Source organism: Canis lupus, chromosome 35, assembly GCF_048164855.1.
Source record: "Canis lupus baileyi chromosome 35, mCanLup2.hap1, whole genome shotgun sequence".
Lineage (NCBI taxonomy): Eukaryota > Metazoa > Chordata > Mammalia > Carnivora > Canidae > Canis > Canis lupus.
This window is the reverse complement of record NC_132872.1, coordinates 20,210,182-20,223,518: the sequence shown is the minus strand read 5'-3', so window position 1 is coordinate 20,223,518 and position 13,337 is coordinate 20,210,182. Positions and strand designations below refer to the sequence as shown.

General features: G+C 35.6%; 1 protein-coding gene across 4 annotated transcripts in view; it reads left to right on the top strand.

Moving 5' to 3' along the window:
• Positions 1-13,337, top strand: part of ALCAM (activated leukocyte cell adhesion molecule) — a 211,876-nt gene that overhangs the window by 180,407 nt on the left and 18,132 nt on the right. For 2 of the 4 annotated variants that reach the window (XM_072812479.1, XM_072812482.1), the window contains exons 9-14: positions 899-1,011; positions 3,090-3,225; positions 3,334-3,467; positions 6,230-6,362; positions 8,200-8,238; positions 8,532-8,649. In XM_072812479.1, the coding sequence (XP_072668580.1) occupies positions 899-1,011; positions 3,090-3,225; positions 3,334-3,467; positions 6,230-6,362; positions 8,200-8,238; positions 8,532-8,649 (673 nt within the window). Of the gene's footprint in view, positions 1-898; positions 1,012-3,089; positions 3,226-3,333; positions 3,472-6,229; positions 6,363-8,199; positions 8,239-8,531; positions 8,650-13,337 lie in introns of all 4 variants that reach the window. The other 2 variants (XM_072812480.1, XM_072812481.1) reach the window with 2 other exon arrangements.

The window sequence follows — 13,337 nt, the reverse complement described above, 5'->3', positions numbered from 1 at the left end:
TTTTTTTCTTTTTTTTTTTTTTAACAAGTATTCATTGAGCTTTTAATCTATAGCATGTATGACACCAGGTGTTTTGTATGCTGCTCTGTATGAGTCACGTAGCTGAGAGCATATTACCTTTACCTCAAAAATTGTAAACTATAAACTTATGTGCATCTCTGTATCTTCCGTCGGTTCTTGAAACTCAGTAGCTGCACAATAAATGTTTGGTCTATTGAAATAGATTTTCCTCTTACCGATCATACTGTGATAGTAAGATTTTTGTAGAAATTACTTTCCATCTGAAAGATTATACCTCCTTAGATGTGTTTATCCTATGTTTTTAAAAAATGATGCCTGCTGACAGTGTACCTAACAATAGATCTTATTTAAAATTTCAACTGTATGAGAAATGGAATAGCATTAAAAAAAAAAATCTAACTACTATACTCAATCCTCTCTGAAGAAATAGATAGACTACCTTCTCAGATTATCGCCTGCTGTCTAAATATGCTTGATTTTTCTCCTGGCACGCCTTACCAACTCTTATCATATTTACCTAGTCATCATCTTTCTTTTCTTCCAGAAGTGATTTAAGAATTGTTTTTCTTAAGGTAATAGACCCCAGGGGAATACTTCTGTGCAGTCAAACATCAGTCATGTTAACTGCAAATAAATGCATAATCAGTTAGATTGACCATTTCCTTGTCCAAACTGGTCTCAAACCTGGCTTGAAAAGCTAGACTGATTTCACTACAATTCAGTTATGTTGGTCACATAAATCAGTTCTGGATAAATCAGTTCTGAATTTTGAATACAATTAGAAGGATTTTTTTTCTTTCATCTTTTCTCCTCCAAAATATTTTGACTGTCTTCCTTTCCTGGAGTTTGCATTTCAAGCAGATTTTCTGCTTCACAGATTTGGATTTGTCCTTAAACCCAAGTGGAGAAGTGACCAAGCAGATTGGCGATGCCTTGCCTGTGTCATGCACAATATCTGCTAGCAGGAACGCAACTGTGGTATGGATGAAAGTAAGTCATATTTCTTGGTAATACTACACGGTTTGGACTGACTCCTTTTTGGCTTCTTTTGCATTTTATATGACGTCTAAATACGTATACTCATGGGTAATATGTTTGTACACCCACACCTCTGCTCTCTTTCTCCCTATCATACTAATGTAAATGATGTCACAATAAAATGATTAGAGGTACTCAACAACAGTATGGCATCCATAATAGATTGTCTGAGATTTACTTCGGGGCACTGATTTATGTGTATGTACTAAATAATTCTACACATACACACATGCTCCCAGACACACACATGTGTATGGTTACATGTTCGAGAGCTTAACAGTTTTCAATGTGTTTTAACCCATATTATTCTCACAGAACACTTACAAGAACCCTGTGAAATATTTGGGACACTTATTTTTTCCCCCTGTTACTTGGAAAGAAGTTGATGAGAGAAATCAGAAAGCTCGTAAGTGACAGACTTAGACTAAAACTCAGACCTTACGGCTTTAATAAACACTGTGCTCTGATCACATGATTTCAGCCTCCCGGCTGAAACTGACCTTAAATGTCTGATTGTGAGTTCATTGAATTAGTGGCTCCTTGAAGGTATAGACCCCTTTTCACCCCTGAGCCATAGTAGAAAACCTGGAACACAGTGAAGCTTGGTCAGTATTTCCTGAGTGAGTACCTACATTCTTGTAATTGTCCGAAATGTCAGCCATTACTGGGAACCCAATCATTGTTACCTATTTGGAGTGAGATAGTAAGATGGGTAATTGGTTATTTGAGGCAAGGTTGTCACCAAAGAGAAAAATTGTAACTGTCATCCCACCACTCAAGTCCTTGGTTAGTATATCTAAACATCCAGTGCACATGTTGACAAAACACATACAAACCACTTCACATAGAAGTTGATAAGAATTATCTTTTTAAAAAATTGTGGGGAAATGTATTGTTAGATTTTTTCTTGCTGAAAATATACGTTATTTTGTACTGCTTTTTGAACCCTTTTAACGCTAGACCATCTGTGACTTGCTTTCTTTTAAAGTTCAGTTTCTTATTTTATTCTTTTAAGTGTAGCCCCATCATCCTTTTTGTTCACTCATAATAAAAATGTCACTCTGTAGACTGTATATTTAAGATGATGTATTTATAGTAGGCAATGGTCAAAGGGCTAGACAAGTTCTAGGCAACTAGACTACTCAGTAAACATATGAGCACTCGTTTCACTACAGGACTAGGAAAACTAAGTTTACTTAGCTAAATCAGTTTCTACATCAACTGCAGTCACTGTTGTTAATTAAATGCCTAATGTCAGTAGTGCTGATCAAGATTGCCTGGCCGTTAGTTAGTTGGTGAGGAGTGTAGAAAAATTCACAGTGGGGAAAGACTACATGATGTTAGGATTGTGTTTAGTTGTCTACTGAGAAGAATTTCCATTACTGGTAAAATAGTGCTATTTTCTGTATACCAAGTGATTTTTAAAAATTAAATGCTGCATTTCTTTTGTTTATAGAAATTAGGATAGTAAGCTGTTAGTAATGATTTCCTTAAAAACGTTTGGTCATAGTGCCATGACTCTGTAATGGATCCCCTGTCTTGATAAATGCATCTCATCAAATGACTTTCTGGCATTTATGCCTGTCACTGATAACATAACACAGGTCCCCAGTGTCCTTCAATACTAGTTCATCTACATTTACTACAAGGAGTAGCTGTTACCAATTGAGAACTTTCCTTAATGTAAACACATTATATTACTTACATAATTAAGTCTTCAAACAATTCCATATGGTTAAATTATTATTCCATTTCAAAAATAAGGAAACTGAGTCTCAGAAGTTTATGAATGTGTTCCAGATTGTAAAATTCCATAAATGAAGTAGTCTGAAATAAAACTCTGAATGTGTAAAACAAGAAAGGAAAAGGACGAGGGAAATCTATTTTTGAAAGCATCTGAAGTTAAAAAAAAAAGGAACTTGCATTTTCCCTAGATCCAGAAAAATAATATTAGGCTCCGTGATTATCTAATAAATACTCGGAGAGTTGTATTTAAGCCATAGGAAGTAATTATCTTTTTGTTCAATCAGGACAACATCAGGCTTCGATCTAGCCCATCATTTTCCAGTCTCCAGTATCAGGATGCTGGAAACTATGTCTGTGAAACTGCTCTGCAAGAGGTCGAAGGCCTAAAGAAAAGAGAGTCATTGACACTCATAGTAGAAGGTAATAAATACTTGAGCACCAATGCAAACTTTTCTTTGAGAATTTGATATCTGGGTTTCTTTTCTGATTTTAGCATAACAACTTATTTTAATTGTAATGATATTTTAGGAAAACCTCAAATCAAAATGACAAAGAAAACTGATCCCAGTGGACTGTCTAAAACAATAATCTGCCATGTGGAAGGTTTTCCGAAGCCAGCTATACAGTGGACAATTACCGGCAGTGGAAGCGTCATAAACCAAGCAAGTATTTGTCCTCTTGTTGTATGTTGCGCTTGGTCCAATGTGGGGTTTTGTTGAAGTGCCTAAGCTGTAGGCTAGCTTGTTAGCAACAGGAAATTTGCAGTATATTCTCAAAGGGAGCTTTTGCTAACTTCTTAATTTTTCCAAAGGAAAGAAATGACTCAAAGAGAAATTTTAAATCCCAGGGCCATGGAGAATGGAAGAATCATTATGTTTGGTCAGTATGTTTTTAAAACAATGTAAATTGAGTGTTGTTCTATGGTCATTAAATTCTGAAACTTGGGTGATTAAAACATTAAGGTATACACTTTTCTGCATCATAAACTTACACATCTGAGTATAAGTGGCCTGTATTACTCTGCTTACTTATGCCCGTTAAGGGATATTTCTTCTTAAAACCGGACCCTGGAGAGTGGTGAGGAACACAGTCACCGTTTGTGAACATATGGTCTGATTTGTGTCTGGCAGGGCTAGGGCCAGAATAAGGCTAGCTAAATCTATAGTGTTTACGATGTTTCCTTCTGAACAAAAGTAGACATCAACCAAACTTTAATATTAGTACCATTGTCAGGACATTCTAGTAATAGTAAAGGATTAAGAACTTATGGACACTACCAATACTTTTATCTTTGACCAAAAAAAAAAAAAAAGGGAAGGGAAAGAGAGAGAGAAAATCTGGTCCATCACAAGGGGTTCAGAACTGTCATCCCATTAAATTAGCTGGTCTGTTTGGGTTACTGACATATTTGTTAATTCCATTTTCTCCACAATAATCTTCATGTCCCTCTTCTCAGTGGAGCCAGTTAAAGATTCTTCAGGAACACCCAGAGATGCCATTTGATTATCTGAATCTTCTGTGCTGCCTTCTTCCCAGCTTTGGACCCATTTGAAATCCAAGAAAGCATTCCTTAAAGCAGAGTTGCATTCAGTTTTAATTTAAAATTTCTTTCTCTGCCAGGGAAGTTGGGCTGCTGGTCCAGCTTATACAATCTAGTTTTATAGGCCAAGGTGGATTTTTCGCTCTTTCACCTGTAGGTGATGCATATATATTTGCATAACTCCAAATATGGAAGCTCCCCAAAAGAGTGGACACATTTGAAGCAAATGACTCCTGATTTGATTAGGTGTGATGGGAACAGAGGGGCAGCATACATGAAAGCATCAGTTGGTGGAGCATCTGCCTCTTGGTTTCAGCTCAGGTCATGATCTCAGGGTCTTGAGATTGAGCCATCTGTGATATCAGCCTCTACGCTCAGCAGGGAGTCTACTTGAGATTTTCTCCCACTGCCCCTCCCCCTGCCCTTGAGCACAAGTGCTTTCTCTCTTCTTCTCTCCCTCTGAAAGAAATAAATTAGTCTTCAAAAATGGTTGTTTCTATTCTAGCCTTCTTGCTTTCTAGTTTAATTAAATAATAATTATAGCAAAAAAGAACCTTTAGGTAGGGGTAATACAAGCATAGAAATTAGAAATATAGGCACACAATAAGTATTTGATGAATGAACAGATACAAAGACTTAAAAGGCTACCCTTGAAATGAACAAATATATTTTATAGAGATAAAACAACAGAGACTTAGTGAGAAAGTCATGAGAAAAATACTAGTGGGAAGTGGAAAAATAGCATCTGAACTTACTATAAGGATAAAAATAACAATGCTATTCTTCACTGTCAAGGAGAAGGATTGATTTTGGCCCATGAGGTGATCTGTTATTTTTCTTGTTCTAGGTTTGTGCTGATCCATCCATAATCTTTTATTTGTTCCCTCCTCAATCACATGGTGAATCTGTTGTTTTCTAACTACTGATGCCTCTAAGTACTCTTGCCCCAGGGACTAGACAATATCCCTAAGCAGCGGACTATCTCTTGTCCTCAATCCTCAAGGCCCTTATCGTATAGTTGAGGAGAAAGCAAATAAAGAACAAGGTAGGACATGGTGTGCATAATGCGACTCAGACAAGAGCTCCAGTATATTTGTCAACTCGTTGACAATTATTCCAGTTGGATTTAGCAGTCAAGTCCTGAGGAAGATATTGAAGTGAATTGTCTGAGGGCACCTGACTGGCTTAGTCGGTAGAGCATGGGACTCTTGATCTCAGGGTTCCTATGTGCAAGCCCCATGTTGGATGTAGAGATTATTTAAAAAAAAAAAAAAAAAAAGGAAAAATAAAATAAAGTGACTCTCTCTTTTTTTGGAGAAGTTAAATGAGGTGATTATCCTCATTAAGACCTCACAAAAACCAAATGAACTTACCAGTCACTGAAAAATAACCCATTCTCTGTATTTAGCTCAGAAAAAGAGAAAAAAAATGGATTTGTTCCAATGCACAAATCATACATACATAAGTACTTAGATATAATGGTGTAAGATGAAGGAATTAACCCCAGAAGTGAAGGACAATGACATAATTTACAAATAAGAATTAAATTCTGAAGTTTAAAAAGAGAAAACTGGAGATTAATCACTAATAATTTGAAGGCAAGTATTCTCATGCCAAATGATTAATGTGAGAACCTATCAAGAGTTTAATTAAATTATTAGAATTTACAATAGAAGCATAAACAGAAATTCAGTTATGGATTCACTAATCTTCTTCCTCTCTGCTGTTGATCTAAGCCTGAATTGGTCTTATCGATGACCTTACATATGTCCTTGAACACCAGAAAGCACTACAAAGCACCTCCCCTGTTTCACTCAGTACTACTCTTTTCCAAGTTTTTAATCCATTTCCATTTCTAAATCCATCTTCCCTCTTCTCTTCCAGACAGAGGAATCTCCTTATATAAATGGCAGGTATTATAGTAAAATTATCATTTCCCCTGAAGAGAATGTTACATTAACTTGCACAGCAGAAAACCAGCTGGAGAGAACAGTAAACTCCTTGAATGTCTCTGCTAGTGAGTATTTCATTTCTGGCATTAAAAAAAGTAAGAAAATTTGAAGTTATTCTTCATTAGTTTAAAATCTTCAATTCCATCTTCCTGTACTGCATTATGGTAAGTTTTATGTATTTATTTTACATCTGGTATCATCATCATAGGCTCTTTTTTTTTTTTTTTTTTTTGTCTTGGTGTCCATTCTTGTACTATTCTTGTCTTGACAGTTAAATCATTTCATATTTTATGGGTCAGAGACCTTATCTGGTCCAGGAATAGTTCACAAGAGCAACAGAGGATAAGAACTGAGGTTTTATTTAATCCATGTATTGTGTTCAGAATAGAGATAACTCAAAGATTACCTTGCAGCATTGTTGCTACAGTTTTAATTTTGGTAAAATTTTAATTCCCTTTACTCTGTTCTTTTGCATTCCGATTCTTTGTGGTATTTATCCTCCTTTTATTTTGAATAGGAATGCCACATACATAGTCATTTAGCAAATTGGAAGTAAAGCTGATGTTAGAATTCATGAAGTCTAATTTCAAAAGTTGTTGCTTTTGAATATCATACTGGAGCCATAGCTAAAAAATAGATAAATGAAGTTATCTTAGAACAAGTGAAAAAAAATCTGACATGCCGAGTAGCCATTTCTGAAACAATTTTCATTTAATTTGAAATTATCCATCATCTTCAATTCTATCATTGTTCCTATTGCTTTGTCAACCTTAAATCAGGACAGGCCCTGGACTGAGGCTTGGTTCTGGACAGGATACTAGCTGACCTTCCAAACTTTTATTTTTTTCAGTCAGTTGGATTCCTGTATATAGCTGGATAGAGATATACTGGCCAGGAATTAGCTGGGGCTGGGAAAAAATAATTGTGTAAAGATAATGGTCCTTAACAGAATATGACTGGAATATAAAAGCCTGATGGATTGACAGGAAAAAAGAACCAACCAAATTTAACTCTAAAATAGGTGCATTGACTTCTCAAAATTCAATTTAGCCAGTATTGATTTGTCCTACCTAGAAAGAGAACTTACCCTTTCTTCCTGAACACAAGTTTCTCTTTTATTCTAACCCATTGAACAGTAGTTTCTAGACCTTGCTGAGGCTTGCTGAACATTCAGTACAGTTGTGTTCAAATTCAGTGAGCACCTCGTGAAACTCCAATATAGTATGTATAAGAAAAGGTCTTGGAATCTGCATTTTAACAAACGTCACTGGAAGTTCTGATGCAGGTCCATAGGAGAATATTTATGTAATTTGATATCAGATGATAATCCAGGATATTGGCAATTCTTAAAATGGGCCTGGCGCACGGTGCTGTCAGAGTCATTGTAGGGCCTCTGCAAACATCACACCTGATGCCTCTTTGCCTCTGGACCTCCCCAGTTTTAATCTCCACCCCCACCACTGTGAGAACTTCTCTAATGACAAGGCCCTTATACTAGAGGATAAAAAAGAATTCTCCACCGAGGTAGGAAAAATTGAGAAATGCTACATTGTAGGTTTGATATATGGCAACTTGTTTCTCTTAAGGAAAAAAAGTCCTATTAAAAGGTGGTAAATAGTGGAGAAATTAATATGGATTTCAGATTAACACTAAAGCTTGTCAGTTGTGAAATTTTCTATGGTAGATTAATACCTTTGCAGTTTTAACGACTCTCCTTAAAACAAGATTAATTTCTTTGTAGGGAAGCTCACGCTCTATTAAATGTAAATTTTTTTCCTACCCTTAGCTAAAGAATAGATATTTCATCTTTGAGTCTTATTACATCATACTATAATGGTAAAGGTGACTTTCATATATCAACAAATTTTGTTTTTAATTTCATATTAACATTTTTCATTTCAGTAAGTATTCCAGAGCACGATGAGGCAGACGAGATAAGTGGTAGGTACTACGCTGCCGACTCTTCTTCCTTGACTATCAGCTCAAGATTTATGAAGTGTCATTGTATAAGTAACGTCTTAGCTGTCACAATTTTGACTTGAATTAAAAGAGCAAATGAGACAAGATAGTAAAAATGCTAAAAATTTTATCTTTTCAAAGCACAAGTTTGCATGTTACTTATAGTAGTCGTAAGCCTTAATTATTTTTAATAAGAAAAAATAACCAGATTGACTTTCTTTTCAGAAATCCTTGACAGTGTCTGTAATTGCCCGGACTTCTCTTCTCTGTTGTAGATGAAAACAGAGAAAAGGTGAATGACCAGGCAAAACTGATCGTGGGGATCGTCGTTGGTCTCCTCCTGGCTGCCCTAGTTGCTGGTGTTGTCTACTGGCTGTACATGAAGAAATCAAAGTAAGTTATGGAAAGAAGACCTCATTTGTTCACTGACTTCCCCTGGGAGAATTATTAAAACACTTTGTCACTGTTCTGTAAGAGGAAAGGAGTGGCCCTCAAATCAGGGTGATCATCATGTTCTGCTTGCAGCTCACAGTGACTGCCTTGCCAGCATTGGAGAATTGCCTTGGGGTGTGATTTCACATGTGTCCCCTTATTTTTCTCAGTCAGTAGTCTAAATTCAATTATTTGATTTCTTTTTTTTTTTTTCGGTGCCTAGGGGGACATTTTAAAAAGCTTATACTTCCAAAAGGTCAACCATTCTAAGCCATGTGACTAAGGTTGGTGGACATTAATTAAAAGTGGTTAGTAAATCCTGTGGGAGTGGCCGGGTGCCTGCAGTAACAGGTCTGGCCAGCAGTGAAACAGTTGGCGAGGTGGTATTATCTTGTCACTTCTCTGTTCTCGTTAAGTGACTTTAGTCCATAAAAGGATTTTATTCAGAGGGGAAAATAACCCTCGTTCTTTTTTCTGCAATTCAAAAAGGAAATTAGACAAAGTACGAAGACTGCTTTAAAAATTATTTAGATGGTGTTTAGATTAAAAATTATTAGTCATAAATAATACAGATAGATCCAACTTTATAATATCTAATAGTGGTTTATAATGAAAATCTAATTAACCAAAGGAGATTCTTAACATACACACATTTTTAATATTCCTCATCACCCCAGCCTTGACTGCAGATTTGAGTGGGCACCTAGCATTTGCATTTTTAAAGTTTTGTTAGTGATTCTGTGGTATACCATTGGTTTCAAACATGAGGAAATTGATTTTTGCAAGGGGATGGATATAGCTAGTGGCAACTCTGGGCTTAATTTTATATTTTCTTGATGTCCGGTATCACCCCCTTTCAGCAACTCAGGTAGGTTAACTTAAAAGAAAATCAAAAGGAAAAGCAGCCTGAATAAGACCCATGATCCTACCTTGTAAAGAAAGCCGTTTTAGTGAAGAAAGTAATATTCAAAAGGAGCTGCCATCAAAGGGAGGCAATAGCTCAGAAATTTTTAAGGTCACATAGTATGAGCTTGCATTGAGTTCTGTTTTGATCCTGCCATCATCTCTGAAGTAGATACCGTTATTACTCATATTCTACATTTGAAAGAATTAAGGCAGAGGATGGTTAAATGACTTGCTTGAGGTTACACAGTTCATAGGGGCCAAAGTTGTATTTGATTTCAGGCAGTGCTATTTCAGCATCTTTGTGCTTAATCACTAGTTCTTATTTTCTCTCACCATGCCTTCCTTTTTCTCTGTTTTTCGGTCATGCAAGGCAGAAACGTCTTCCTAATATGTGTTGTAGTTGATGAATTTGTCCACTCTCACATCGGGGCACAGTCACTTCTGATCTTGACACCTCACTACTCAATCTTGAGCGGCCCCCACCGTCACTTGGTGACAAATGTGTTCCTTTTTGCAGTGACCTTTTTACCTACCAACACTTCATGTGGGTTTGTGTCCATGGTTTCTGTGGAAACTTTAGAAGATTGCCTGTACCATGTGCATGAAAGGAAATGCAAACAGTTGCCCAGAGGCAGTATCTTATTAAAATTCTCCTTCTATGTGTATAAGTTTCTTGCTGGTCAAAATCTTATTCTCTCCTTATAATCTGCTCTACAGTACTCACAAATTAACATCTTGGGCTCTGGGGTATTTCCATCTTATTTACTTAGGATTTCTGATGCATTCCAATATAGTTTTATTTCTTAAAAGAATAAAAAAATGAAATTTCTCTGTATCCTGGAATTGAGCGGAAAAATAAACAGCAGTTCTCTACATTATGGCCAAATAAGCATTAAATTTTTGGAACATCCTCAACATTCTTAATCATCCTATTCTAATGGCCAAGATCACATTAGACCCCATTTATCCTTCTCTGTATAAAAAAGGAAATTATGTGTGTGGGATTTTGTTGTTTCTTCATTGGTTATTATCACATGATGACCCAAAATTAAAATCATGGATAAATAAATGCTGGACACTTGGCTTCATGGTGTCTTTAGGTTAAGGGTTAAGACTTCATGGATTTCCATTAAAGTACCTCATTAAATTAAGCACGGATTTTACCATCTGCCTTGACCATTTGTCGAAATAATTGTTATTTAATTGAAAAGCATATCAATTTTGCCAGAGTTAATATTATTTATAATATCAAGGTAATAAATTAGAATTCTCATCCTAAGCATCAAAGTGCTTTTATGAAAAATTTGTGAAACTCTTAAGATTTGCCATGTTTTCTGCCTTCCTGATAGGTCACTCCTTGCTAGTGCCCTCTGAGATAAGCCAGCATTTTTGCAATATGAGTTATTGTTAATCCCTGTGTCCAGAGTAAGTGCACTTTTGTAGTAAGAGCTTTCAAGTTAAGAATTGCTAAGGCCATTTTGCGGTCTAGTATGTTCTTTTTCTTCTTTTCTATATAATAACTTCACCTTTATGAATCAATACGAGGATTTCATTACTATCTTTAGCTCTTTCATCACCATTTTACATGAGTAGAAGACATTTTTTAATAAAGATATAGAGCAAAAAAAAATAAATAAATAAATAAAATAAATAAATAAATAAATAAATAAATAAAGATATAGAGCTTTTCCCTAGATATATACGCCTTTGTTTACCATCTTGAAAAATAATACCATTAACGATCTCGTGAGTCACCATTATGACAAACACTTTGAACAAAAGGTATGAGCTAAATATTTTATCTAAAAACCTCAGTGAGGGATCCCTGGGTGGCGCATTGGTTTAGCGCCTGCCTTTGGCCCAGGGCGTGATCCTGGAGACCTGGGATCAAATCCCACGTCGGGCTCCCGGTGCATGGAGCCTGCTTCTCCCTCTGCCTATGTCTCTGCCTCTCTCTCTCTCTCTGTGACTATCATAAATAAATAAAAAAAATTTAAAAAAAAAAAAAATAAAAACCTCAGTGATACAACTCACAGAGCAGGGGAGTTTTAAACAACATTCAGGGGAAGTTCTCTGCATTGGCATTTTAAAAAGTCAGTGGAGAGAGAGGAGAGAAATAATCTTTTATGCCCAAGGAGAACTTAAAGAGTACATTTGTAACAGTCCTAGTGATACTTAGCAAATATTCATAACCCATTCCATTAGTGTGAGCTACATATTTTTATATCTATTTCAAATGTGGAGAGCTACAGCAAGAAATGCTTAGTAGTTGTACTTGGCATTGTGTTCTGGTATATTCATTGGAGAGTTAGGACTCAGGATTCCTCTGCTGCTTTGAATCATATAAATTCTCACTGGAAGCTGTTTCTCTAAATCGACTGTTTTTTGTTAATGAAAATGAATGACTGATCATTTCCTGTGTATGTAGGGTATTTACTCACAGTTCTAGGCAAAAAGCATTAATTGACTAAGCCTACTTCATGTCTAGTTATTTAATAGATAGGAGAAAAAAAAATAAAAATAAAAAATAAAAAATAAATAGATAGGAGAACATTAAAGAATGAGGACTGATTCAATTACTATTTTTTATTATGTTCTCGATTTCTCTCTATCCTGTCCCCTGAACATTGTTTTTAGCTATGCAGGAAGTTACCGGCTACTATTTGAGTTCCAAATCCTCTCATATACCTTGTAGTGCAATAACTAATGAAAAATTAAGAGAACCAAAGATAAAGGAAAAATATAAAGGCAACATGATGTAGCCACTAACTTATTCAGACATTTGTTAAAACCATAATTTCCAGGTTGGTTGCATCTAAGAGACCCTTGACCACCCTACTTCTTACCACTAAACTGGAAGTAAGCTCTAACCAGACATTTGTCATCTCAAAATACACATTGTGTGAATCTTGGACACTTACCAAGAGATTTATCTTTTGCAACTGTGGAATCCATGACTATTTTCATAAAGTTTTTATGTAATATATGGACAAACTAGAAGTCTAAAACTCACCTTGTCAGTTTTACCTTGTAGAACGCTATAGTATTCCACTACTGTCTCAGGAAGAAAAAAAAAAAAAAAAAAAAAACAGAGATGGTCCTAAACTGGCAAAAAGATTAATGAGGACTTGCCCAAAACCCTGAAATTTCAAGAAACATTGTTATTTGTTTCTTAACAATGCTACTAAGCCTTTCTAAAATTTTTCTCATTAGTATCTCTTCATATATAGAAGATCTCGCAAGAAAGTTGATTTTAACTGAATTCTATTTCCAATCAATACTTACTTTAAAATCAAATGTATGTTCCCCCAAGGGAAAATTGACTCTCTACTGAATAATTTGAGAAGATAGTGCTTGAGGACCAATATAGCACATTTTTAATCACTTTCTTCATCACTACATAAGCACCTACTAGTCTTCTTTTTATTTTTTTTAACTGAAATCCTCAACAATTTAATGAGTTAAATGCAATTAACCCTATTTCACAGTGTCCAAGTCTCTGTGAAATTAACCTGCTCAAGATAATACATGTGGTATATTATTCCATATCCCATATAATTTCAAATATAATTTGCTGCCTCAAGACTTCTTTGGAATTAAAATTTCATCTCTGGCTTTGAGTGCCTGCTGGCATTTAATATAGTGCAAGGGATGGAAGGGTGTGCTCTAAAGTACAGGCCTGACATGGCCTCTCCCCTTGTATTAGAAATCTGGCAAACCCAAATTTTGGTTTCTTTCTCTTT